This window comes from Grus americana, chromosome 18 (assembly GCF_028858705.1).
Source record: "Grus americana isolate bGruAme1 chromosome 18, bGruAme1.mat, whole genome shotgun sequence".
Taxonomy (NCBI): Eukaryota; Metazoa; Chordata; class Aves; order Gruiformes; family Gruidae; genus Grus; species Grus americana.
Window position 1 is genome coordinate 11461399 of NC_072869.1, and position 25492 is coordinate 11486890.

General features: G+C 67.1%; 2 protein-coding genes across 5 annotated transcripts in view; one reads left to right on the top strand and one right to left on the bottom strand.

The window, feature by feature from the left end:
• ARHGAP44 (Rho GTPase activating protein 44) overlaps nt 1-3537 on the top strand; it is a 29059-nt gene extending 25522 nt beyond the window's left edge. For both annotated transcript variants that reach the window (XM_054846573.1, XM_054846574.1), the window contains 3 exons: nt 618-703; nt 844-1227; nt 2641-3537. In XM_054846573.1, the coding sequence (XP_054702548.1) occupies nt 618-703; nt 844-1227; nt 2641-2789 (619 nt within the window). In that variant the 3' untranslated portion in view covers nt 2790-3537. The remainder of the gene's footprint in view (nt 1-617; nt 704-843; nt 1228-2640) is intronic.
• A 2176-nt stretch (nt 3538-5713) lies between these two features.
• Nucleotides 5714-25055, bottom strand: USP43 (ubiquitin specific peptidase 43). Of its 3 annotated transcripts, XM_054847046.1 has the most exons (15): nt 24425-25054; nt 20984-21124; nt 17352-17452; nt 12925-13017; nt 12474-12609; nt 12261-12384; nt 11571-11733; nt 11341-11452; nt 10382-10485; nt 10065-10142; nt 9826-9955; nt 9282-9630; nt 8529-8687; nt 7181-7297; nt 5714-7100 (listed from the first exon to the last, which is right to left on the bottom strand). In XM_054847046.1, the coding sequence occupies exons 1-15, from the start codon at nt 24938-24940 to the stop codon at nt 6382-6384; spliced, it is 3042 nt and encodes a 1013-aa protein (XP_054703021.1). In that variant the 5' UTR covers nt 24941-25054; the 3' UTR covers nt 5714-6381. The 3 variants fall into 3 exon arrangements, with proteins under 3 accessions (XP_054703021.1, XP_054703023.1, XP_054703022.1); XM_054847048.1 differs by lacking the exon at nt 20984-21124 and having other exon boundaries at nt 24425-25055; XM_054847047.1 differs by lacking the exon at nt 10382-10485 and having other exon boundaries at nt 11571-11774.
• Between the last annotated feature and the right edge of the window lie 437 nt (nt 25056-25492).

Consider the following 25492-nt stretch of genomic DNA (forward strand, 5'->3'; position numbering starts at 1 on the left):
TTCCCCCGGGGCAGCCGCCCGCCCGCCCGAGCCGCAGGATCCGGCCCGGCGAGGTAACCACGGGGAGCCCGAAACGGGGGGGCTGGGGGGGGGGGGGCTCGGTGGGCCCTGTCACCGCTGTCCCGGGGGGTGCCGTGGGTCCCGCAAGTAGGCTGGGGGCTGGAGTTAACCCCCGGCCCCCCCCCGGGACCCCCCAGCCCTGCCCGGGGGCTGCGCTCCGCACCTCTGCCTGCCGGGGGGGGCGGGGGGGCGGCGGGAGGAGCGGGGGGGAGGCGGGAAGGACCTCACGGCTCTCCTTCTTCTGCCTTCATTTTTATGTTTATTTTTTATTATTGTTAATTTTAATTTTTATTATTGATTTATTTTTAATATATTTCTATTTTATTTTAAAATTTTTTTAAAATATTTTATTTTTTATTTCATCCTGGTTCTTTATTTTTTATTTTTGTTCTTAATTTTTTTTGTTTTTATTCTTAAATGTTTTTATTTTTCATTTTTATTATTTTTCGATTTCATTTTTATTCGGCTATTCATGATTAGTTTCTTTTTCCTTACTTTTTTCCTTTTTTCTTTCCTTTTTATTTCACCTCTCTTCCCGTGTGTCCCCCCCTCCCCAGCACTTTAAAGCCGAAGGAGCTCCCCCCCGGGCCGGGCAGCGGGCAGCAGCCGCCCCCCGAGCAGAGCCCGCACGCCCTGCGCAAAGGTAGGAGCGGGGCCGGGGATGGCGGGGGGGGGGGGGGTCCCCGCTCGGTGTGACACCCCCCCGGGGGTCCCCGCTCGGTGTGACACCCCGCCTCCTCCCAGCCCCCTGACCCCCCCCTTCCCCTTGTCTCTGTCTCGCAGTGGCCAAGAAGCTGGCGCCCATCCCGCCCCGGGCGGCCGTGGGGGAGCAGGGGGGGGGGCAGCCCTCCCCCGCCAGCCTCTCCCCCACCCCCCCCAGCACCCCCTCTCCCTACGGCCCCGCCGCCCCCCCGGGCCCGGGCCCCTGCCTGCCCGCCGGCCAGCCCTCCTCCCCGCCGCCTCCTCCTCCTCCTCCTCCTCCTCCTCCCCCCCCGCTCCTGCCCCCCCCCGCCAGCGCCGCCCCCAAATCCCGCCCCACGCCCAAGCCGCGGCCACGCCCCGCGCTGCCCCCCCCGCCCCAGCCCCCCCCGGCCGCCCCCGGGCCCCCCCAGCCCCCCGAGCTGCCCCGCCTGGACGCCGCGGGCCCCGGGGACGGCGCGTTGGCAGGTAACGGCGGGACGGAGCTGGTGGCACCGGGGGGGGACAGCTGCTGGTGTCCCAGGGTCTGGGGGGGGGGTGGCCCCGGGGGGGGTGGCGATGGCCCCGGGGAGGCAGAATTGTCCCCGGGAAGGTGGTGACGTCCCCGGGAAGGTGGCAGCGTTCCTGGAAAGGTGGAAGAGTCACTGGGAAGGTGGCAGCGTCCTCAGGAAGGTGGTGATGTACCCAGAAAGGTGGCAATGTCTCTGGGAAAGTGGCAGCATCCTCGGGAAGGTGGTGATGTCCCTGGGAAGGTGGAACTGTCCCCAGGAAGGTGGCATTGTCCCTTGGAGGCACCACGAGGCCGTGCCGCTGTTCCTGCTGTCCTGACCTCCCTGTCCCTGGGTTGTGTTGGTGTCCCCCCACCCCGGTGTCTCTGCAGCAGTGAGGGCTGCAGGGTTTGAGGGGGACAGTCAGGGCGATGCTTTGGAAGTGCCAGGTGGCACCGGGGACACCTGGGGACACAGAGACCGGAGGAGCGTGGGGTCGGGCGCAGCTGGGACCCCCCTGGCTCTGGCTCAGCTGGCCATGGGGACCCGCAGAGGCCGGGCGCTGCCCCTCGGGTGCCCATCCTGCCTGAGAGGGGCTGGGACCGGGGGTGGCAGCGGGTCCCTGGGCACCCTGCAGAGCCAGGGCCGGGCGTTCCCGGCGGGCAGCCTGCCTTTGGTGCGGCACCGCACCGTGTGTGTGCGATGGGTGTGGCATTGCACACTGGCATCGCATGCCAGCATTGCACCCAGGCGTGACTGCAGCCCCGGCATCGTGCCCTGGCATGGGTGCAGTCCCGGCATTGCACCCTGGCATGGGTGCAGCCCCGTCATGGGTGCAGCCCCGGCATTGCACCCTGGCATGGGTGCAGCTCCGTCATGGGTGCAGCCCCGGCATTGCACCCTGGCATGGGTGCAGCTCCCCTGCCATGTGCCCGTGGGAGCTGCTGCCCGTTGCGGGGTCCCCGAGCCGGCAGCAGGCAGCAGAGCCTGGCAGGCGCAGGCAGAAGTGCTTTTTCTATCCGGGAGTGGGTTGCTCTGCTCTCAGCAAGGGACAGCGGTGACACCGCCTGTCTCGGGCTGTGGGTCACCCTCTGTCACTTCACTCGTGCTGTCTCGCCCTGCGGGTCCCTCTGTCCCATGGGAGGGGGGACAGCGGTGTCACCTGCGCTCGGTGGGAGGAGAGCAGAGCAGAGCGTCGTGGGGGACAGGCAGCGTGCGGGAACAGCGGGGCCATCGGGGCTGGTGCCACAGGCTCTGGCCAGGGTGGGGTGGCACAGAGCGGGGACCGGTGGCGATATCTCCAGTGGTGGCACTAACACGGCACCAGCCCCAGCAAGGTGTCCTGCCACCAAGCCCCTGCCGCAGTGTCCCCCAACGCTCTGCCCTCCCGCAGGTCTGCTCCGTTTTGAGGTCCCCTCCCTTCACGTCTCCCCGGATGCCGCCCTGTGCCGGGACCTGCCGGAGGCACCGCAGAGACTCTCGGGGCCGGGCCCGGCCGCCCGGCAGGAGGAGGAGGAGGAATCAGAGAGCACAGCCCTATGACAGTGTCCCTGTCCCCAAGCTCATCCTTGCGGCACCCACGGCCAGCACCGGGCACTGGCACCAAGGGCCACTGGCACGCCAGTTTTGGGTGGCAAAGCGCCCAGGTTGGGGGCGGTCGCTGTTCTTTATTTCATTTTTTTTCGCCTTATCCAGACTTTGCCTTTCGACCGGGTGCCTACGCCCCCCCCCCCCACCCTGCCGCACCCACGGTCCTGGGGCGATGCCACCATCTCCTCCGTGCCCCGACGGCGGGTGCCACCGGGTACCGGCCAGGTGACAACGAGCTCGCCGGCGCTTTGCAGCGGGATTTAATTTCTTTGGCTTCTCCCCCCTCCGCTTGTTCGCCGGAGCAGGATGGGACCTGACCAGCAATAACCCGGGGACGCAGGATGCGGCCCCCCCGGGCTCTCGGGGTGCCAGTGGGCAAGGGCGCGCGTCCCTCGGCACCTGTTGTCCCCGTGGGTTGGTGGCTTTGGTCGTGCATGCAAAGACAAATTAACCTTTTATCCTTTCCAGAGAGATAAGATATATATATATATCAGCAGAGATATATATATATTATATATTTGTATATATATATAGAAAAAATATATAGAGATTTGTTTTATTTGGAGCCATTCCCGCCCACCCGGTGCACAGAGGGAGGATGGACATGGCAGCGCTTCGCCCCCTGCCCCGCTCGCCCCGTGCCCCTCGCCCCAGGTGGGCACCGGGGGCACCAGCACCCCAAAGCAATCAATAAATCCGTGTGCCACTCGCTGTGAACTGCCCGGCAGCGCTGGCGTTTGGTTAATGCCTGTCGGCACCGGCAGCACCGTGCCCGGCCGTGCCGGCGGCGGTGGAGGGGGGGGTGTTTGGAAGGAGGGTGTGGGGGCGGATGAGGGTTGGGGTGGTAAAATGGTGGGGTGGGGTCTGTGCGGGATGTTGGGGTTCTGGTCCTGTGGGATGGGGCAGTGCCAGGCGTGGGGTGGACCCAGCCTGGATTTGGGGTCATCCCAGCCCAGATTTGGGGTGGTCTGAGCCCAGATTTGGGGTGGTCCCAGGCTCGATTTGGGGTGGTCCCATCCCATATTGGTGCCCACTGATGGCTTTAGGACACAGGCTCTTGGAAGGTGCTTTCCTGGAAGAAACGGGGCTTTATGAGGGTTTTGGTGATAAGATGATGGTTTTTTGCTCTCTGTGAGCTGCCGTGGTCCCAAGGGATGGGGCAGCGTCCAGCCTGGGGTGGTCTCAGCCCAGATTTGGGATGGTCCAGAACCCGAGGTGGGCACCAACCCAGTTGTGGCAGGTCCTTGCCTGTGTTTTGGGACCGAGCAGCGCGTGTGCGGAGGGGAATACCGCTCGGCGTTGGAGGACAGGCAGCGGAGGGGTTGTGTGGCCCCAGGGGCTCCCCCAGCCTGGTGGGATGGGGTGGGTGCTGGGACCCCACTTTGCAGGGTACGGAGGGGCATGTCCATGGGGCACGGGGAGGGGAAGCTCTGGGGGATGCTGCTCCCTGGGGAGGAGCAAGGTGGTGTGGAGGCACCTCCGGGCCATCACACCTGCAGGCAGGTGCCCGGGAAGGTAAGGTGCTCTGCCCATGCTGGGCACATCATTGCGGGGGGGGTCCCCAGCCCAGGGGCTTCTCTGTTGGAGAGGAGATTGGAAATCCCCCACTCCTAAAAGAGTTGCCCGGCTGGGAAGGGTTGCACATCCCAAGCAGCCCCCCCCCCCACCCCTGGGCTCAGCACCGCCCCCTCGGCACCCCAAAGCTGGTGCAACGCACCTGAGCTGAGGCTGGGTGCAGGGGGGGGCTAGTGGGGTGCAGGCGTTTTTGGGGGTGCAGAAGCTGCTGGGGCTCTGCAATGCATGAACCAGAAGGTCTCAGCTGTTCAGGCTGGGTCAGAAGGGTCAACCCACCACCCTCCAAATCCAACAGCCTTTGGCAATGGTGGCAAAGCACTGGGCAGCACGGCCTTCCCTCCCGTCCCCATGGACACCGGCATCCCATGGCTCTGCGTGGCTGGTGACATCCCATAGTTGGGGACATCCCATGGCCAGCCACACGCTGTGGCCAGTGGCATCCCATGGTCAGTGCCCTGGGGAACCTGCAGTGCCCAGGGCTGCCGCTTGCCTGGGTGACACATGGGTGCCAAAGCCAGGTTTGTCCCCTGCAGCAAAGCGAGGTCACAGCCACGGCACCAGCAGTGGCACAGCAAGGGCCATAGCCTGGAGCAGCCCTCCGGCAAGGGATGATCTCCTCCACCTCCATCCCCTCCTCCTCCTCTTCCTCCTCAACCCAGTCCTACTTCCTACTTCCTCCATCTCTACTTCCATCTCCACCTCCATCTCCTCCAGTTCTCCCTCCATCTCTGTCCCTGTCTCCTCTATCACCTCCACCTCCATCCCACCTCATCCACCCCATTTCCTCCACGTCCACCTTCATCTCCTCCACCTCCATCCCAAGCCCACCTCCTCCACACCGATCTCCACCCACCTCCATCTCCAGCACCCTCTTCCTCTCCTCCACTTACACCTCCATCTCTTTTTGATCCTACCTCCTCCACCTGTCTCCTCCACTTCCATCTCCTCTTTGATCCCTCCTCCTCCACATCCATCCCTGCCTCCTGATGTGGCAGCACCATGCTTCTCCAGACATCTTCCTCTGCCTTGGTGGGCACAGCCACATGGTACCATGACCCTGGTGCTCTTGGTGCTGCCACCACCCCCGGGACCTCCCACCAGGCACACAGCCACCACCCAGGGGCAGGATCCGACCAGCACTGACCCCACCAAGCCCCACTCTCAGGCTGATCCCCACCACCCCAACCCACAGCACTGGGACCACCACTGATGGGACATGGTGTCCTTCCCACCCCCGGACACGTCCCCTGGGACGGAAGCTGCCCCCGGCACCGCACCGGGCTCCTTTCAGGTGTCTTTAATAGAAACCGCCTGCGATGGGGCCGCAGCCCCCGCGTACAAAAGCTGGCTGGAGGAATCGCGTATTGCATAGACCTTGGTGTGGGGGACCGGCCTGCCCCCCAAAATAGTCGCCTTTTAGAAAACAAAAAGCGTCTCAGTAAAACTCTCCTGGTACAATAAATACTCTCGCGTCTTACAGCTGGCAGAGCCGGGGAGCCCACGCCTGCCTGCCCGTCTGCCTGCCCGTCTGCCTGCTCCCTGGGAAGGGGCATGGGGAGGTGAGCGGGCGATGCCCCTGGTTTGGGATGCCCCTGCGTTCAGAGCCACCCGTTCGGGATGACCCTGGTTTGGAATGTCCCTGGGGCAGGATGCCCTGATTTAGGAGCCTCTGGCTTGGGGTGCTCCCGGTTTGGGATGGCTCCAGTTTGGGATGCCCCCAGTTTGGGATGCCTCAGCTTTGGGATACCTGAATGCCTCTGGTTTGGGGGTGCTCTGGTTCAGGAGCCCCCGGGCTGGGATGCTCCTGGTTCAGGATGACCCTGCTTTGGGGTGCCCTTGTTTGGGACCCTCTCGTTCGGGACTCCTCAGGTTGAGACACCCCCAGTTCAGGAGCCCCTGGCCCGGGATGTCCGAGGTGGGGATGCCCGGGGTGGGGATGCCCCGGGTGGGGATGCCCACCGGCCGTGGCTCAGAAGCTGGACTCAGGCACGGCCGGGCGGCACAGCGAGCCCGTGGGCTGCCGTCCTCGCTGCAGCGTGGCCCCGGGGGCACCCCGGGGGGGCAGGGGGAGCAGGGGGGGCCCCCCCGCGCCCCTGCCCAGCGAGGCCGAGCGCCGCAGGGCCCCGTCGGGGCGCGGGGGGAGGCTGGCCGAGCTCTGCGAGCGGGCCATGGCCGCCGTGCCGGGGGACGGCCGTGCCGGGGGGACACCCGCCCGCCCCTCCGGCCGCGGCAGCCCCGAGCAGCGGAGCCCGCCCGGCCCCTCCCCGCCCCGCCCCGGGCTGCTCTGACTTTTGGGGGGCGGGCGCGGGGACCCCTCGGCGCTGGCAGCCCGGCGCGGCGCGGGCAGGCGGAGGGGCCGGCGGGGGGTGCGGGGGGTGCCCGGCTCCTGCTGCCCCTTGCCGGGCTGGTTGGGGGGCCCGGCCGGCGCGGGGCTGGGGGCCGGGGGGGTGTCGGGGCCGCTCTCCCCACCCGTGCCGAGCGGGAGGAGGGAGCGTCGGGTGCAGCGGGGCCGGCGCCCCGACTCCAGGTAGGCCACCAGCCCCCCCGGGCCCCCCGGCCGGCCCCGCTCCTTGCAGGCGAAGGACCAGCGGGGCGGCCCGGCCCGGGGGGGGGCACCGGCGGGACACAGCTTCACGCTGAGGCTGCGGCCCTGCACGCCCCGCACCATGGGTCTGGCCTCGAAGCCACCTGGAATTAAATAAAAAAAGTTGGGAGGGTCCGGGAGCCACCCTGGGGTGCTGGGGCGGGGGGCTGGTGCTCAGCATCACCTTTCTCCGGGGCGGCGGTGGCATCGGGGGTGCCGGGCGGGGAGGGCCCCACGGTGTCCGGCGTGCTGCCGCCCAGGCGGGCCAGCCAGTGCTCCGGCAGCGAGCGGGCCGGGGAGCCTGCGGGCAGCGGGGTGCTCAGCAATGGGGGCGCAGGGGGCTGCAGCCAGCTGCGCGTGCACGTGCATCCAGCTGCGCGCACAAGCACGTGGCGAGCGTGAGCACGCCAGCGGGGTGTGCCCGTGCACACGCTTGCTGTGCCACACGTGCCAGCGGTGCTGTGTCACAGCACGTGCCCCACACAGCGTGTAGCTCCGTGCACACCCGCGTGCGTGCGTGCGCTGGGCTGGGCTGTGACAGGCACGCGTGCACGTCCACACACGTGCACATAAGGGTGTGCGTTAGGCTGTACTGTGTGTGCACAACGCTGCATGCCCGTGTGCAAGGCATGCGTCTGCACGCTTGGCTATGCTGTGTCTGTGTATGTGCACACACGCCTGCAGTACTGCACGTGCACAGGTGTGCACACGTCTGTGTGTGCATGCAGTCGTGCTGTGTGTGTGTGAATGCATCAGGCTGTGCATCATTTCGCTGTGCTGTATGTGCACGTATGATACTCCATGTGCACGTGTGCATGTTTGACCATGCCACCCGACTGCGGGTGCGCACGTACCACACTGTTTACGTGTGTGTGCAAGGGCATGCACGTGGCTGTGCTGTGTGCACACACCATGCCGTGTGTGCATGTGCTGAATGCATACGCATTTGGCTCTGCTGCATATGCACATACCATACTGTGGATGCACGTGCACTCAGCTGTGCTGTGACTGACAGTGCACGTGCACCACCACGCTGCTCACGCACGTGTCTGCAAGCGTGTGTGTTTGGCTGTGCTGTGTACGCACAACACTATGCGTGCTAGTGTGCACAGGCATGTGCGTGCATGTGTGCACGCTTAGCTATGCTGAGTGCATATGTGCCTGCCATGCTGTCCATGCACAGGTGTGCATGTGTGTCCGTGTGTGCACGCACCTGTGCTCTGTGTATGTGCGTACGTGCCTGCCTGCTGTACTGTCCGTGCACGGGTGTGCATCTATGCACGCGTGCACATGCAGTGGTGCTCTGTGTGTGTGTGTGTGTGTACACCATACTGCGCATACGCACAGCCGTGCTCTGTGCACACCCCCCCCAGCGTGCGCACGTGCTGAATGCACACGCGTTTGGCTCTGCTGCACGTGCACATACTGCACTCTGGGTGCACAGACGTGCACTCGCCTGTGCCACGCGTGCCCGGGGCGGTGGCCGCGGGTGCTGTTGGGGCGCAGGCGGGGAGGGAGGTGGGGGTGCTCACCCCTGACGGAGCTGCCGGCCGACCACGCAGGCACAGCGTTGCGGCGCTGGTAGAAGAGGATGTAGGCGCTGCGGGTGCTCACCTCCGCCTCCTGCACCCCCTCTACCCTGCTGTCGTCATAGCTGTACCACCGCCCGTCCAGGGCGTTGCAGCAATAGGCTGGGGACAGGGGGTGAGGGGGGACGCAGGGGGTGAGGGGGGGACGCAGGCTCTGCCCTGGCCCCCCCCAGCCCCCCCCCCCGGCCCCAGGGTGCCATGAGGAGCACGAGCCCCACGGTGCAGGGACAGCCTGGGGGTGCAGGACGGTGCTGGGGGGCACGTCGCAGTGCCAGGCCAGCCCTGGCGTGGCTGCAGCACCATCCTGTGTGTCCCTGTGCTGTGCCCCACAGCAGATACCCCTGAGGTGCCCCCCCCCAAACCCACTCTGTACCCCACAGCACGTCCTCCTGAGCTGCCCCCCAACCCCATGTTGTGCCCCACAGCACAAGCCCTGCAGTGCTCCCCACCCTGCTGCCGTGCCCCATGCCACATTCCTTGCAGTGCCCCCCAACCTCATGGCACACCCCCCCGCATTGCCCCCCCAAACCCCACACCTTGCCCCCCCAGCATATCCCCTGCAGTGCCCCCCCAAACCTTGCCCCCCCAGCACACCCCCTGCAGTGCCCCCCCAAGCCCCACACCTTGCCATCCCAGCACACCCCCTGCAGCGCCCCCCCCCCCCACTTCCAAGCCCCCCCGCCCCCCGCCGCTCACCAGTGTAGTGGCCGCCCTGCATGGTGCCGTGGTGGTTGCAGACCGCGTACAGGTCGTAGAGGTAGTCGCGGGGGCAGCTCGGGGGCAGGCAGAGGGGGGGCTGCCAGGGCGCCCAGCGCCCCAACAGCTGCCCGCCGGCCTGGCCCCGCTGCGCCATGTGGGGGGCCATGTCGAGACCCCGCAGGGGGAACCTCACCAGTGTGGTGAGTTTGTGCCGGTGCTCAGCCACCTGCCGAAAGCGCTTGAGGTGGATGATGAGGATGTCGGGCAGCGTCCAGAGGCTCAGCTTCACCGTGCCCTGCTGGGGCACCTTGCAGTGCGGGCAGCGCCAGGCATCGTCCGGGGCCAGCTGGGGACACCACATGCCATGGCCACCTCCCTCCCCAACCCCCCCCCCCCGCCACCTCCAAAGCCACCCCGGCACCACAAACGCCGACGGCCGCCGTGCCGTGAGCGGGACTAGCCCTCAGCGGCGGCTCTGCCGGGTGCAGGCAGGGTGCGGGCAGGGTGCCTGCTGCCCGCGCGGCTGGTGAGGTGCCGGTACCTGCTCCTCCTTGGTGTAGAGCTGGAAGCACTCGTCCAGAGTGCAGCTGTGCTGCTGCCGGTGCGCTTGCTGCTGCAGCTGCACGCTCTCTGCGTCCTGCACCACCTCCTCCTGGATGTTGCCGAAAAGGCTGGGGGCGAGGGGGGTGTGTGTGTGACGTGACATGACGCTGGCAGGTGCATCAGGGAGGGTGACTTGGGTGCTGGGGTGTCCCCCCACCCTGGGTGCAAGGGACTCACCGCTCTTTGGTGCTCATGTCCCACTCCACCGTCAGCTTCACGTGGGGAGGGCCACCTGCCCCGCTCAGCTGCAGGGCTCTGGGGGGCGAGGATGAGGTGAGATGTCCCCCCAGACCCCTTGTCCCCGTGGGGCCACCTCCTTGCCAGCCCGTGGCGGCAGGCGGGGACGGCCACTGCCTCCCTGCGCAGCACCCACAGTGGGGACGTGGGGCGGGAGTGGGGTGACCACCGCTATGGCCGCCCATGGTGCCACCACTGGCCACCCCTGGGGAGTGAGCAGACATCCCGGGGACAATCCTGTCCTGCAGCGCCCTTACCTGTCGACGGCAGGGTGGCAGAGAGGGCGGGGGTCCTGCGGGGACAGGTAGGCGCAGGGGGCCGAGCCCCCGGCCAGGCGGATGCGGAAGAGAGCTCCCGCGCCCTGCAAGGGGACAGGGGGCTGTGGGGCTGGGTGGGGGGCAGAGCACCCCCTGCCCTCCAGCGGCACCGGGGGGAGCCGTGCTCTGTGACATGGGACAGAAAAAGCCCCCAAAATCAGACTTCTTTGGCTGGACTGGCAGGGGACACCTGTGGGGATGGGGACACAGAGCTGGGGGATGACCCATCCCGCTGGCTGCGGTGTGGCTGGGGGGCAAAGGGGCAGCGTGGGGACACCAGCGCCCCTGGGGTGGTGGCACCTGAGGGCTGGGGCGGCTCTGCTGTGGGAGCTGGGTGGCACTGTGGCCACCCATGGTGGTGCTGTGGCCACCCATGGTGACACCACTGGCCACCTGCAGTGACACTGTGACCACCCACAGGGCCACCAGGGCCACCCACAGGGACATGCCACCCATGGTGACAACATGACCTCCCATAGGGACACCACTGCAACCCACGGTGACCCCGTGGCCACCCACTGTGACACCACTGGCTACCTGCAGTGCGAGTATGACCACCCACAGGGACAGCACGGCCACCCACAGTGACCATCACCCAGCAGGGTCAACAACACAGCCACCCCCAAGGCCACCCCAGCCACCCACGGTGACACTCTCGGCCACTCACAGCGACCCTGCAGCCAAGCACAGCTCCGCCATGGGCACCCATGGTGACACCACAGCCAGCGACGGTGCCACCGCGGTCACCCACAGAGGCACCATGGGCACCCACGCCTCCACTGCAGCCACCCATGGAGGCACCACGGCCACCCACGGCTCCGTATCCCCCCACGGCCGCGGTGCCAGCAGGTGCCAGCAGCCCCGGGAGGGGACAGCGGTGTCCCCCCGCTCCAGCTCACCTGCGCCCGCACCTCTGCCCGCAGCAGGGCCCGCAGCTGGGCCAGGATGCTCTGCTGGAGCTGCTCCCAGGAGACGCCCCGCTCCTCCCACAGCACCAGCGGTGGCCCGAACCTGGGGACAGCGGGGGACACCGACCCGGCTGAGGGGGGACAGCCCCGCGCCCCCTCCCACGGGGGGGAAGGGAGGGAGGGCGGCGCGCAGGCAAAGCGCAGGCAGGGCGGGCAGGTACCTGGCGAGCTGGGTGCCGGTGCCCGCCGTGTTGCAGAGCAGCAGCAGGATGCGGCCGCCCGCCCCGCGGTGCAGGCAGTCGGAGGAGCGGGCAGCGGCGGGCAGCAGGCGCTGCCCCTCCGGCTGGGCCGCCCCGGGGGAGGCGGGCAGGCTGCGGGGACACCCTGCGGGCAGGGCAGGGCAGGGCAGGGTGAGCCCCCCAGCCCTCCGGGAGGGGCGGTGCAGGGGCTCTCGGTTAGCACCGCCGGGCGCAGCCAGTGCCCGCGCCCCTCTCCCGCAGCCACGTCCCCGCGGGGAGCCCCCGCCAGGCCCGTGCTTTCCACCAATCACAGCCCCGGGGAGCGTGGTCTCCGCCAATCACAGCAGAGCACTCCTGCCTCTCACCAATCACGGGCAGGAGGGGAGAGGGGAAAACAAGACTACCGCCAATCACAGCGGAGCACACCTGCCTCCTACCAACCACACCACGGGTGCCAGGACTCCTCCCACCAACCGCAGCGGAGCACACCTCTCAGTCACCAATCACAGCGAGCGGAACCACCACCTCCCACCAATCCCGGGGACGGCCCCGCCCTCCCCGGCACAGCTCCCACCCCGCCACCCCCCCAAGCACCGCCCAGGCCGCTCCCAACCAATCAGAGCGGCGCGGGCAGGCAGCCGCCCACCAATGGCAGGGCAGGGGGAGCGGTACCTGCGGGGCGGGCGGGGGGCGGCTGGAAGGCGTAGAGCGGGGCCCTCGCCCCCGCCGTGCCCAGCTCCTCCGCGTCGCCCAGGGAGCGCAGGAAGCCCCGCGGGGACACCTCGGCCAGGATCACCTGCGGGCGGCACCCAGCACCCTCAGCGGCCCTGCGGGGTCGGGGCAGTGGGACACACCCCCGCACCCCCACACCCCGCACCCCGTTACCTGCTCCGGCGGGATGCGTCCCTCCCGCGCCACCATGTCGCGCAGCTCGGCCACGGTGCCCAGCAGGGGCACGGCCAGCCCCACCCGCACGAACCGCCGGCGCTCGCACTGCAGCACCAGGGTGACGTTGAGAGCCCTGGGGACACCGGGACACGGACACGGACAGACACCCCCTCAGCGGGGACAGCCACCGCGCGCCGCGCTGAGACCCGACGCCACTCGTGACCGCGCCGCGTGGACCCGTGTCCTGACTCTGGGATGGCTAACACCCGCCGGACACGGCTCCTGTGGCGGTGGCCGTCGCCCGTCCCAGCGCCGCTGCCACCTCCCGCGTTAATTATTTACCCCCAAATAGGCAAATTACTCCGGCTGGAGCGGACACCCCGCCAGGCCGGGGATGCGCCTCTCACCCCACCGGCGAGCGGCCGGGGAGGCGCGGGGCCCAGCTCACCTGGTCTGGCGCAGCGGGATGGGCAGGGAGATGCACAGGAAGGGGTCGAAGGTGTTGCTCTGCTTCAGGCAGTGAGGGCACGTCAGGGAGGACCTGTGAAACGTGGCTGGGGCGCGTCACCAGTGCGGGGACAGCACCCCTGGAGTCCTCACCCTGGGGCTGCAGTGCCCCGCCACCAGTACTGCATCCCGGGCACCACATCCCAGGTACCGCACCCTGCATCCACCGCATCCCGGGTACTGCATCGTGGGTACCGCACCCCAGGTACCGCACCCTGCATCCACCGCATCCCGGGTACTGCATCGTGGGTACCGCACCCCAGGTACCACACCCTGCATCCACCGCATCCCGGGCACCACATCCCGGGTACTGCATCCTGGGTACCACACCCCAGGTACCGCACCCTGCATACACCGCATCCCAGGTACCGCATCGTGGGTACCACACCCTGCATACACCGCGTCCTGGGGACCACATCCTGGGGACCACATCCCAGGCACCACACCCTGCATACACCGCATCCCGGGCACCACATCCCAGGTACCGCATCCTGGGTACCACACCCCAGGTACCACACCCCATGTACTGCACCCTGGGTACCGTATCCCGGGTACAACGTCCTGGGTACCACACGCCGTGTACCGCACCCTGGGTACCACATCCCACAGGGCTCGGATGGTCTCAGCATCCCGCAGGGTCTGCACAACTTCCTGCCAGGGTGAGGCACTGCTGCCCGTACACGCCCGCCCAGCCCAACAGTCCGTTCACTCTGAAACCTACCAACGGCGCCTGCAGCACCTGGTGCTAGAGAAGCCAGAGTAAAATCCCAGGGCTGGGGTTTGGGGGTCTCCCACTCCCACGCGTGGCTGTGGCCCCAAACCCCCCCCAGATCCTGCTCCCCCTGCTGAGGGCTCGCAGAGCCCAGGGTGGATTCTGGCTCCTGGAGGCTTTGGGGTGATCCCAGCCTGCCCAGGTGGGGGCTAAGTGGGGACAACACCTTGGGGTGCTGGAAGGGGACAGGACCATTCCTGTAAAGCAGGGAGGAGGCGGTGATGGGCAGCAAAAGGGCAGCTGCCTGCAGCCCTGTGACAAACCCCCCTGCGTTCCCTGGGGGTACTGCTGGCCCCTCACCCGCCCTGGCACCCATGGCCAGAGGTGGGGGCGGTGGTGGCACCGGCTGGGGACCGTCCCACCAGCAAACTGCACCCAGGGGATACTGCGGTCCTGCCACGCTCCCCATCCACCTGCTGGGAACCAGCCGCCTGCCACCTCCGCAGGGCCAGATCCTGCACCCAACAGGGTGGTATCCCCATCCGCACCACAGGGCCAGATCCTGCACCCACTGGGGTCACATCCCCATCCCCACCGCGGGGCCGGATCCTGCACCCGCCGTGGCTGCACGCCCAGCACTCCCGTTCCCAGCCTGCCGGCGTGGGGCGGTGGCAGTATCCAGCCCTGCCGCAGGGACACGGGCTGTGCTGCACAGACGCTGCCAGCTTCCCCGGGGCCGCCGGCTCAGCCTGCCAGGTCCCTGCCGTGGCACAGTCGCCGGCTCCAGGGGAGCCCTGGGGACAGTGAGGGGACCCGTCCGCTCTGCCGGGGGACATGGGGCCACCGGGAAGGACCAGGTTCCCCCGCCAGCGGGAGGCTTCCCTGTCTCCCACAGCATCTTGCAGGAGATGCTCCACCAAAGCCTGGCTTCAATGAGCCTTCAATGCCAACAACCACCTTACCCTCTATTTCTTTTCAATTCTTTTTTATTTCTTTTCCCCCCTCCTTCTTATTTAGCAAAAAGGGGAAAATAAATTAAAAACCAAATCAAAATCCTGCGCCCTTGTTATCCGTCACCTCAAAGAGCCACCGAACTCTGCGAAGCAGCTGCACAAATTAATAAATCCTTTTGCACACAGACGGGCTCTGGCACACGGGAGGGGGTGGATAATTAAAGTGCCTTTTTTCATACAGGGCGAGGGATTAATTGAGAGAGGAGGAAGGACTTGTGGTGCCAGATGTGTCCCCTCACGCCTGCAGTGGCATGGGGACAGGGTGGCCAGATGCTGGCCCAGCTGAGCATCCCGTGAGTCTCAGGCAGATGAACATGCGGGGTGTCCCATCACCCACAGGCAGGCGCATCCCCACGCTGGTCCTCTGGGACAGGCCTGGGACAACCCCGATGCTGAGTCCTCTGAGAGAACCGCAGAACGGTTTGGGGTGGGAGAGACCTTCAAAGAGCACCCTGTCCCACCCCTGCCATGGGCAGGGACACCCTCCACTAGCCCAAGTTGCCCAAAGCCCCATCCAGCCTGGCCTTGAACACTGCCAGGGAGCCAGGGGCAGCCACAGCTTCTCTGGGCAACCTGTGCCAGGGCCTCAGCACCCTCACAGGGAAGGATTTCTGCCTGATATCTGATCTAACCCCACCCTCTTGCAGTTTGAAACAGTCCCTTGGCCTGTCACTACAGGCCCTGGTAAAAAGTCTTTCTCCATCTCTTACAAGTCTCCTTTCTACACTGAAAAGCTGCAATTAGATCTCCCCAGAGCCTTCTCTTCTCCAGGCTGAACAACCCCAACTCTCTCAACCTGTCTCCATAGCAGAGGTGCTCCAGCCCTCTGATCATCTCTGTGGCCTCCTCTGGACTCGCTCCAACAGCTCCATGTCCTTCTTGTCCTGGGGACCCCCGAGCTGGATGCAGCACTGCAGGGGGGTCTCACCAGAGCGGAGCAGAGGGGCAGAATCCCCTCCCTCGAGCTGCTGGTCACGCTGCTGGGGATGCAGCCCAGGACACGGTTGGCTTTCTGGGCTGCTAGCACACATTGCTGGCTCATGTCCATTTTTTCACCCACCAGTATCCCCAAGTCCTTCTCCATTCACCACCCAGTCTGTACTGGTACTGGGGACTGCCCCAACCCACGTGCAGGACCTTGCACTTGGCCTGGATGAACTTTGTGAGGTTCACACGGGCCAACTCCTCCAGCCCATCGGGGTCCCTCTGGGCAGCACCCCCTCCTTCTAGTGCCCAACGGCACGAGGCAGCTCGGTGTCACCTGCCACCTCGCTGAGGCTGCGCTCAATCCCACCACGTCAATGATGAAGATGTTAAATTGTACTGGTCCCAGTATGGACCCTTGAGGGACACTACGCCTTACAGGGTTGCTCTACCACCTGCCACCACCTACCCAGCAGCGCTGACGGAGGACAACCAGGGCATCCCCTGCCCATCCCCTGCCTGCAGCCCTGCCCGTCTCCCCAGGCTGAGCCCCCCCAGCTCAGCAGCCGCATTGCTATCGCCAGGGAACTGCTGTCGCGGTGCGCAAGCAGCTGTCCCGGCAAAAGCCATCTCCTGGTGGCTCTGCCCACCCTGGGGCGGTGATAATGAAGGGAACAGCTCAAGGCTTCGTTAGGGCCAAGGCGAGGCGGGCAGCGGGGTCTCCGAAGGCAGGGGGTATGAAATGCCCAGGGAAGGTGCGTGGCGGGTGGAAGCAGGGGCAGGGCTGGGTCTGCCCGTGTCCAGGAGGTGACACTGGATGTGGCTGATGTCACCCTCCGTGCCCTCACTCCCAGGACCAGGCATCCACACGCACCAAAAACCGCCCCTGGGATGCGGTTCAGACCCTGCTCTGGATCAGGCCTTAATAAAACACTTCAGCCCCTCCAGCCAAGAGCTGCCCGGCCCCTCACCCCCACCCTGCTGCACCCGCGCAGCCCGGGCACTGCTGCCAGCGTTGCACCGTGCAGACAAAACACCGCTCCATCCTAATTCTGCTGCTCCCGGAGCTTCCCAGCTCACCACCGGCACAGGGCAGGAGCCCCAGGGCTGCGGCAGGGGTGGGGAGTGGGCAGGACACACCGCTCACTGCCGCAGGGATTCGGGCTCTGACCCTCCCCGTGTCTTTCTTGACACTTACAAAAATATTTGCTGGCATTGAAGCGGACTAAGAAATGTCCTGAAACCCCTCGCTCGGTGTTTTGCCCTCAGCCGTGGCTGCACCGCTCATGGGGGAGGCAGCTCCGGTGCCTGGGCTGGGTGGGATGGATGGAGGGAGGGATGGAGGGAGGGATGGAGGGATGGAGGGATGGATGGAGGGATGGACGGAGGGAGGGATGGATGGAGGGATGGACGGAGGGAGGGATGGATGGAGGGATGGATGGAGGGAGGGATGGAGGGAGGGATGGAGGGAGGGAGGGATGGATGGAGGGATGGAGGGATGATGGATGGAGGCATGGATGGAGGGAGGGATGGAGGGATGGAGGGATGATTGGATGGAGGGATGTATGGAGGGATGTATGGAGGGAGCCTCTCTGCAGAGCTGAGCACTCCCCAACTCATCCCTTCCCTGGGCTCACAGAGTCCGGCCACCCACAGCAAAGCCCCTCCAGCACAGGGAGCCTGCCCCTGGCCGGGCAGGATCCGTCCCTCCCCACTCACCTGTACTGCGCCTGGAAGTGGCTCTGCACGAAGCTCTGCCCGCGGGGATGCTGGGCGGCTGGCAGGGAGCTGCTGGCACGGGCACTGCCGTCCTCGCCAGGCTGCGGGGCAAGAGACAAGCGGGGTGAGAGAGGTGCTGGGTGACCCTTGAGGGGTTGGGGACACGTCCCAGTGAACCAAGCCCGGCTTTGGTGTCCCCACGGGATGAGGACAGGCTGAAGGTGATGCCAAAGTGACCCCTGCCCAGCACCCGCCAGCCCGGCACTGCCATGCCCTCCAGCTCCCTGCGTGCCTTCTCCTGGAGAGATGCTGGGGTATGTCCCATCCCACCAGCCGCAGCCCCGCTGTCCGCAGCTTCCGGACTCCACATTTGAGCCCGGCTGAAACGCTCCGGGAGGGACATCCTGGGTGAGTTGGCTGGGCTGGCTTATCCACGCCGCAGCACGGGCACCTCCGGCAAGGGAAAGCTGGTGTCCCCCCAGTGTCACCCCGGAAGGAGCCCCAGCACCCATGGGCACACGCCTGCAGGGTTGGCAGCCTGGGCAGGGAGGTGCCACAGCACCCACCGTACCAGCAAACGCACCCTTGGGTGCTGGGACCGGCCGTGCTGCGGGGAGCTGTGGCGTGGGTGGGCAAGACGGTGGGATGCTGCAGCAGGCAGGCGTGCGTGTGTCTGTGTGCGTGTCCGTGTGTCTGCGAGATGAGCTCCTGGAGCGGGTGGGTGTGCACCTTCCTGAGCACGCACCCACCTGAGGCAAACACGGCTGGGCATGAATTAACCACATGCAAATCACCAGAATTGGGGAGATAAGAAAAGCCCCGGCTGGTGCGATGCCCTCCCGGGCAGGTGTGCCAGCGCGGGGCTGCAGTGCCGCCCAGCAAAGCAGCTCCACTGCTGCGTGTTTCCCCAGCGCCTTTCCCAGCAGCAAGCCCAGGCGTGGCACCGGCGCGGCACCCGCTATGTCAAGCCCTGGCACAGCAGCCCAGCACGGCACCCCAAGCCCAGGCACGGCACCCGGCACCCCGACCCAACACCGCAGAGCGGGGCTTTCGGGGGCCACGTGTCCGGCGCAGGCGGTGGGAGCGGTGCGATTCCAGCTGCGCGCCCAGAGCTGGCAGGGGAGGCAGCCACGGGCAGCGCTTGCTCCGCTGCCGACCCATCCCTCAGCCACCTCCCCGCGTCCCCCGGCCTGGCCCCAGCCGGTGGGGCGACCGCCTCTCCCCCCACACCGCAGACACCTGAGCTCCCTCCGGGCCTGATGCACCAGCTCCCGGCACCCTGAGCCCCCGCAGCCAGCCGTGCTCCCCGCTGGGCGCCCACACCCATTGCCCCCAGCAAGCCCATGGCACGTCCCTGAGCAACAGCAACACCGGGCCCCCTTCCCGGAGAGAACCCAGCTCTTCCGTGGGCCGGACGCTGCCTCAGGAGCCCTGCACGAGGGAGCCTGCTCTCCATCCCCCCTGCCTGGTGCTGGGGAAACTGAGGCACGGCCTCTGCTCTCCCTGCTCTCGGCAGGGACTGACGCCGCAGACGGTGCTGGTGGCTGCCTGCGTCCCTGCCGCTTGCTCCCAGGGCGGCGCAGGATCCTCTCCTCCGTCCTGAGGAAAGGCCGGCTGCCCGCCCAGGGAGGCAGCTGCCTTTGCCAAATTCCCTGGCTTGGGCAGGCGAGATGTTCCCCGTGCCCAGGGGACCCCGAGAAGAGCTGGGTCCTCTGCTCCGCTCCGTAGGGAATGGGGATGTTGGGATGTGACCATGTTACACAGCCAAACTGGCCTGGCTGGGAGACATCTCCCTGCCTGCATCCTGCCTACCATGTCCCTGCCTGCCCACTGCCCGGGGAACCGCAGGGAGCCCCATCCCCGCACACAGGGGCCAGGAGCCCCCGGCTTCACCCCCTGCTAGGGGCACACGGAGCCTGATGGCAGGAGACATCGCAGAAAGGAGCCTCAGTAGCCTGGGAAAGGACTGGGCCGTTTTGGGGTAAGATGAGTAGGTTTTGGTGTTGCGATGAGCAAGACTGAAAATCAATGAGGTATTTGGCCGGGAGCTGGATTCTCCTCGTGCCATCTGCTGGCACCGGGTCCTGCTGAGCCCGACGTGTCCTGACGGTCTGCCCGGGGCCAGGGTCCATCTGGTGTGGCAGAGAGGGGACCCGGAGGGTGTCTGTGCCCCGCGTGGCCCCCCCACATCCCCCCAAAACCCAAGGGGACGGACGCCTCATGGGCACCCATCAAACAGCCAGGACAGTATCTGCACCCTGCCCGACTCCGTGCCCGGGACCACTGACCTCCTCGTCTTCTGCTCCCCACCAGCTGAGCTCCCCCGGCCCCTGAGCCCCCGCACGGGCTTGGCCAGGAGCGAACCATCCCCCCATCCCCAGCCTGCAGTACCTGCGCAAACCCTCCTCCCCCCGCCCGTGCGACCCACAACCAGGACGGGCACACGCGTGTGTGCATGCCGAGCTCCATCCAGACGCGTCACGGCCGTTTACTCAGGCTCACGACCCGGGCACACGGGTGTCACTTGGGTGGCACCACCCGAAAGGGGCTGAGACTGCGGTGAGGGGCTGGGGGGGTGCTGAGCCAAACCAGGGTGCTGGGGGGATACGAAGGGTCCCGTCCCCAGAGCCAGACAGGCGCCCCGGGCTTTGCCACGGCACGGCCGCCGGCGCGGGCAGCCGAGGGCACGGCCAGCGTCACGCCACAGCCCGCGGCACACGTTGGCACCTCGTGTTTAACAGGGCAGCGAGGGGAGCTGCCCGCTGCCGGGCTCTCCCAAACGGCCCGGGGCGTCCGAATGCCCCCAGGGAAAGGGGCGCAGGGCTGAGGACAGCTCAGCTCGGTGCAGGGATGGCTGCAGCCCGCACCCCTGGCCAAGAAGGGCTGGAAGCCACGGGGCTGCCCCGGCCAGAGGCTTTGGAGATGGGCACCGCAGCGCAGCTTTCCCACGTGGGATGGAGCCGTGCCCGGCGAGGCTGAAGGCCAGGCAGGGCCCCCCGACCCGCACCCCTCGGCCACAGCCACGATGGCCCAAGCTGGGCACGGGGAGGACAAAGCTGCTCCCAGGACCCCCGTGCCCGAGACGGACACCCCCCCAAAGCAGGGGCAGCACGCTGCCGAGCCGCGGCAAACACCAGCGGCACAAATCCATCCGCTGCAACGGGCAGCGCCCCGGCAGGCAGGCAGGCAGGCAGGCAGGCAGCAGGCAGGGCCAGGGCGATGCCATGAGCGCAGATGGATGGAAGGAGACTTAATTACTCGTTTTGCCAGCAGCAAAGCCGCCGAGCGCTGTAATTACAGCAGGCTTAGCTGGAGGGGGGAGGGGTGGGGGGCTGGATCTCCTCCTGACCAAGCACCCCAAGAACTGGGGTGCCCACCAGAACTGGGGTGCTCAGCTGGATGGGCTCCTGCCGACACCCCCACGGTCTCCCAGCACCCCAACCACCCTGCCCAGCCCCCGCACGCACCGGCCAAACCACGTCGTCCACATCCCCATCCCATACCGGGGTGGGGGGGGACATCTCCGGTCTGCCCCCTCCCAGGACATCTCGGCTGCCCTGGTCCCACACCCGGTGTGGATAGAGTCCCCCCGCAAGCCAGGGTGTGCGGCCACCCTGGTGGGGGCCACCCACCTCCTCGGGGACGCGGGTCTGCTGGGCGGGGGAGGCGGCACCCAGGTCCTCGTGCATGCGGTCCAGCAGCCAGAGCAGGAACTCGAGGGCGTCGTGCTGCGCGTTGCCGCGAAACTGCGAGCTGTGCTTGGAGACGATGTTCTGCAAGAGACGGGCAGGGAGGGTGCTGAGCCTCGGGCCACGCTGCCCGGCACTAATGAACAGTCGGTTCGTTAGCACCTGTCACAAAATCCCATCCCTGCTTCCTGCCTGCAACAGCGTCTGTCCTCGTCCTGCCTCTGCAGGGACGCCACGGCCCCCCTGGGGACAGCAGAGCAGAGGGGACACCGGCACACATGGCCAAGAGAGCAGTTCCGTGGCCCATCACCGTGGTGTCCTGGCTTTCAGCTGCCAGGATGAAGCCGGGAGGGGACAGCTTGCACACCCCAACAAACCCATACAGGCAAGTCCAGCCCTCGGGGACCCACCGGCGTCACCTGCCCCATGCGCTCTGACGGCATCAACTCGGTGTAACAGCCAGGAGAAGGCAATTCCCAGCACTGGGATGCTCCAGCAGGCAGCAGCTCTCCCACGGACCCTGCCTGCTCCTGCCTGCCCCTGCCTGCACATGCCGCCCCATCACCAGCAGCCAGCCCCGTGCGTTCTGTGCCTCAGTCTCCGCGGGAAGGCGATGCCGGCGGTGCCAGCCCAGCCCCCCGCAGCACCAGAGGAGACAAGGGCTGTTCGTACAGTCAAGCCAAAGTGTGGCCCGCGGGCAGGGGAGCTGCCAGCCCTGCCCGCACAGGCAGGAGGGAAGCGCCCGAGCAAACCTCCTGCATCCCAAAACTGGGGATGCTCGGCCCATCGGAGCCTGGCGCTCAGCACCCCCCGCCTGAAGCAGAGCAGGTGAGACCAGGGAGAGACCAGAGATCCCCGATGGAGCCACGTGCCAGGAGGCTCCCGCCAGCCCCCCCAAAGGCCGTGCTGGGGAGGGGGTGCTGTGGGCCCTGCCAGCCTCTGCACCTCCACCCAAAGTCCTGCCAGCTCCCCCTGCCCAGGGCTGCCCTCCCCTCGCCCCGCTCCTCCTTCCCCCCAGCCCCACAGGGGTCCCCTGGAGGCGCTGACAGGGCTCCCCAGAGCATCCCCCCATCTCCCCCTTCCCAGAGCATCCCCCCGGAGCAGCCACAGGGACAATGACACCCCCGTGACGCTCCCTCTGGGCACCCTGCCCCAAAAACCACCAACAGCAGCATCCCCCTGCCCTGCAACACCCGTGCCCGGATCAGGCCCTAACGCTGTGCACTCTCTCTCCCTGCCCCCCCACGCCACCAGTACTCCACAGCATTTTGGCTAATTAGCATTAATTTTGCTGGCAGGCAAGCAGCACGATGCCTTTATGGGGGGTTCCCCCCCTGCCGGATGCCGCGGTGGGAAGAACGGGGCTGGGAACGCCGTGGGGCCGAGGCGGTGCCCGGGGAGGGTGAGCCCATCGGGGTGCTGTTAGGTCACCGAGCCAGCGCCGAAGCCGGCTCCCTCACTGAGCCAGCCGAGGTCCCAGCGGTGCTACATGCCCCAGTTTCGGGTGCCCCCCAGGGCTTGGCCGGGGTACGTGCCGCCAGCAGATGCCAGGGTGCCACCAGCCCATGAGAGCCGCGTTAGCAGCTCCCGCGAGAGCGGCGTGAGCCAGGATAGGTGCCTGACCCCAAAAAAGCAGGATGCGTGGGGCTAGGAATCCAACTCCCTGCAGGGAGCCCAGGGAGGGGGCCCAGGGAGCACCCCAAAAGGCAGAGCTAGGGGTCCCCAAGGACTCATCTCCAAGCCTGGGCTGGCAGGGGCTGCTCAGAGCCAGGAAAGGACAATTTTAGGAGCTCAGCCCCAAAACCAGCACCAGGAGGGAGAAACCCCAACTATCTGTGTGGATTTTAACCAGCTGATGCAGTTAAACCCCAACCAACCATCCAAGCTGATTTTAACCAGCATGCCGGGACCTGCCAGGACGGGGATCAGACCTCCAGCATCACCGGGAAACACCCCGAGCCAAGACCCTCTGCGGCCACCCGCCACGCTGGCCCCGCTTGCCCCGGCCCCGCTTGCCCCTGGCCCCACTCTCAGCGGTACAAGCATCCCAGTACAAGCAGAGGGAGCAAGGCCACCACGGATGGGCTTCAAGCAAAATGAGTCGCAGACTCAGCTCTTATTTAAAAATCTTATTTAGGCAGATTTTTTAAAAAAAAAAAAAAAAAGGTGGAAATTCATGGAAGATGCAGATAACCACCCGGAGGGAGGAAATTCAAAGCAAAGGCTGGAAGTCTTGGGTTTGTCTTTGCTCTGTGCGTAGGGAACGCATGTGGGAGCAGAGGGCATGGAAATGCCCAGCACTGCAAGAGCTGGTTACTTTGCTACAAGGAAATTAGAGGCAATGAGCTCCCGCAGGAGCACCCGTTCCACCCCGGCAGTCCCGGCGGGGTTCCCTGGAGAGGCAGGGAAGGGAGGCAGGCAGGTCCCCCTGGGAAAGTGGGGGCAGAGCAGGGGGTACCCCAGCCCCTGCCCACGCAGGACCAGCCTGGTTGCTGCCACAGGAGCCGGCAGTGCTGCCAGAATCCCCGACCCGGGAAGGAGCCCGGCTTCCCAGCAGCTTCTCCGTGCTCACAGCACTTTGCAAAGTTTAATTGCGACACCAGATCCCTGCTGAAATGTCACCCGCTGGCACGTGTCCCTGAGCACGGGGGGCTGCTGTGCCGGGCTCCAAGCACTGCCTTGTGCCCGACGCCCCGTCCCCAAGCCGTGCGCAGGCCTGCCGCGTGCCCAGCGGGGACGTGACACGCACTCAGTGATGGGGCCTGAGGCCGCTGAATTGGGCTCTGGTGGCACCATCCTGCCTCACCCCACCATCACGGCCACCATCGCGCTCACCCTTCTGGCTCCATGGGGTGGCCAGGGCTGGGAGCTCGCCCGCCCAAGGGAGGTCAGAGCTCAGGTGAAGGCAGCCCGGCTGGAAGTGGGTGATGGCAGCGGGTTGGGGGGCATCGGGCAGGGCAGGGCAAGGTCCAGGGGGAGGATGAGACAGGGAGGTGGGTGCTGTGAGCAGGGGGTGCCGGTAGATGCTGAGAATGGGGGGATGCTGGCGGGTGCTGGGAGTCAGAGATGCAAGTGGGTGCTGGGAGCAGGGGGTGCCAGCGAGTGCTGGGAGTGGGAGACGCAGGTCGGTGCTGTAAGCAGGGGGGCCTGGCGGGTGCTGTGAGCAGGAGATGCTGGTGGGTCCTGGGAGCTGGGGATGCCGGTGGGAGTCAGAGATGCAGGTGGGTGGGTGCTGAGAGGGGGGGAAATGCCAGTGGGTGCCGTGAGCAGGGGATGCCGGTGGGTGCTGGGAGCGGGGGGATGCCGGTGGGTGCTGGGAGCGGGGGGATGCCGGCGGGTGCTGGGAGCCGGGGGTGCCGTCGGGCTGCGCAGGGCGTGCCTTACCTTGAACTCGGCGGAGAGCTGCGGCGTGTAGTCGCGGGTCCAGAGGGCGCGGACCAGGGCGGCCAGCCGGTGGGTCACCTCGGCGCGGGCCCCGCGGGCGCGGTAGCGGCCCAGCGCCAGGAACTCGGCCAGCGGCGCGGTGTTGCTCAGGCACTGCACCACGGCGTTCATGAAGCAGGTGTTCCCGTGGTTCCGCAGCCCCTGCGCGCCCGGCGGCCGCTCCCCGCCGCCCCCCGCCGTTCCCCCGGGCCGCGGCCGCCGCCGCCGCCGTTCCCCGCCGGGGCCGCCCCCCCGGAACCCGCCCTCGTCGTCCTCCGGCGCGGCGCGGCGCCTCCCGCGGCCCCCGGCCAGGCGCGCCCAGGTGCGGAGCAGCCGCCCGGCCAGGCTGCCCAGGGAGCGCAGGGCTCGCCGCCGCCGCCCGCCCCCCGCCCGCCGCCCCGACGGGCTCCCCCCGCCGCCCCGCCGCCGGCCCGGGCCGCCGCCGCCGCCTCCCCCCTCTGCCGCCGCCGCGCTCATGGCCCCGGGCGGCCGCCGCCCTCCCCCGGCCCCGCCGGCCCCGGCCCCGCCGCGGCGCGCATGGCCCCGGGCGGGCGCTGGGCGCCCCCCGCCGCCGGTGCCGGTGCCGGTGCGGGGGCCGGAGGGGCCGGGCGGGCGGTTTTGTGCGCGGCCGGCTCCTCCCCCGGCCGGGCTGGCTCTGGGAGAAGGGAGAGGGAAGGGAGCCGGGAGGAGGAGGAGGAGGAGGAGGGAGCGGGGAGCGGGGAGCGGGGAGTGGGGAGCTGCTGCCGCCGCTGGCTGCAGGCGGCCGAGCCCCGGCGGCCCCAGCATCACCCCGGGGTACCCCAGCCCCCTCCATGGCTTCAGGGCTTTCCCAGGAATCCCAGACATGGCCCCCCTCGCCCCAGCATCACCCCCAGCATCGCCCCGGGGTACCCCAGCCCCCTCCACGGCCCCAGGGCTTTCCCTGGAGTCCCAGACGTGTCCCGCCGACGTCCCGCACCGTCCCCAGCGTCCCCTCGGGGCTTTCCCTGGAGTCCCAGCTATATCCCCTCAGTGTCCCCCACCACTCCC

What these genes read in the sequence shown, in the direction of transcription:
- USP43 (XM_054847046.1), bottom strand. Translation starts at nt 24,940, where the DNA reads ATGAGCGCGGCGGCGGCAGAGGGGGGAGGCGGCGGCGGCGGCCCGGGC. An exon ending in GACGCATCCCGCCGGAGCAG is followed by an intron (nt 12,385 to 12,473) that starts GTAACGGGGTGC and finishes TGCCGCCCGCAG; the next exon opens with GTGATCCTGGCCGAGGTGTC. An exon ending in GCAGGGCGGCCACTACACTG is followed by an intron (nt 8,688 to 9,281) that starts GTGAGCGGCGGG and finishes CCCTGTCCCCAG; the next exon opens with CCTATTGCTGCAACGCCCTG.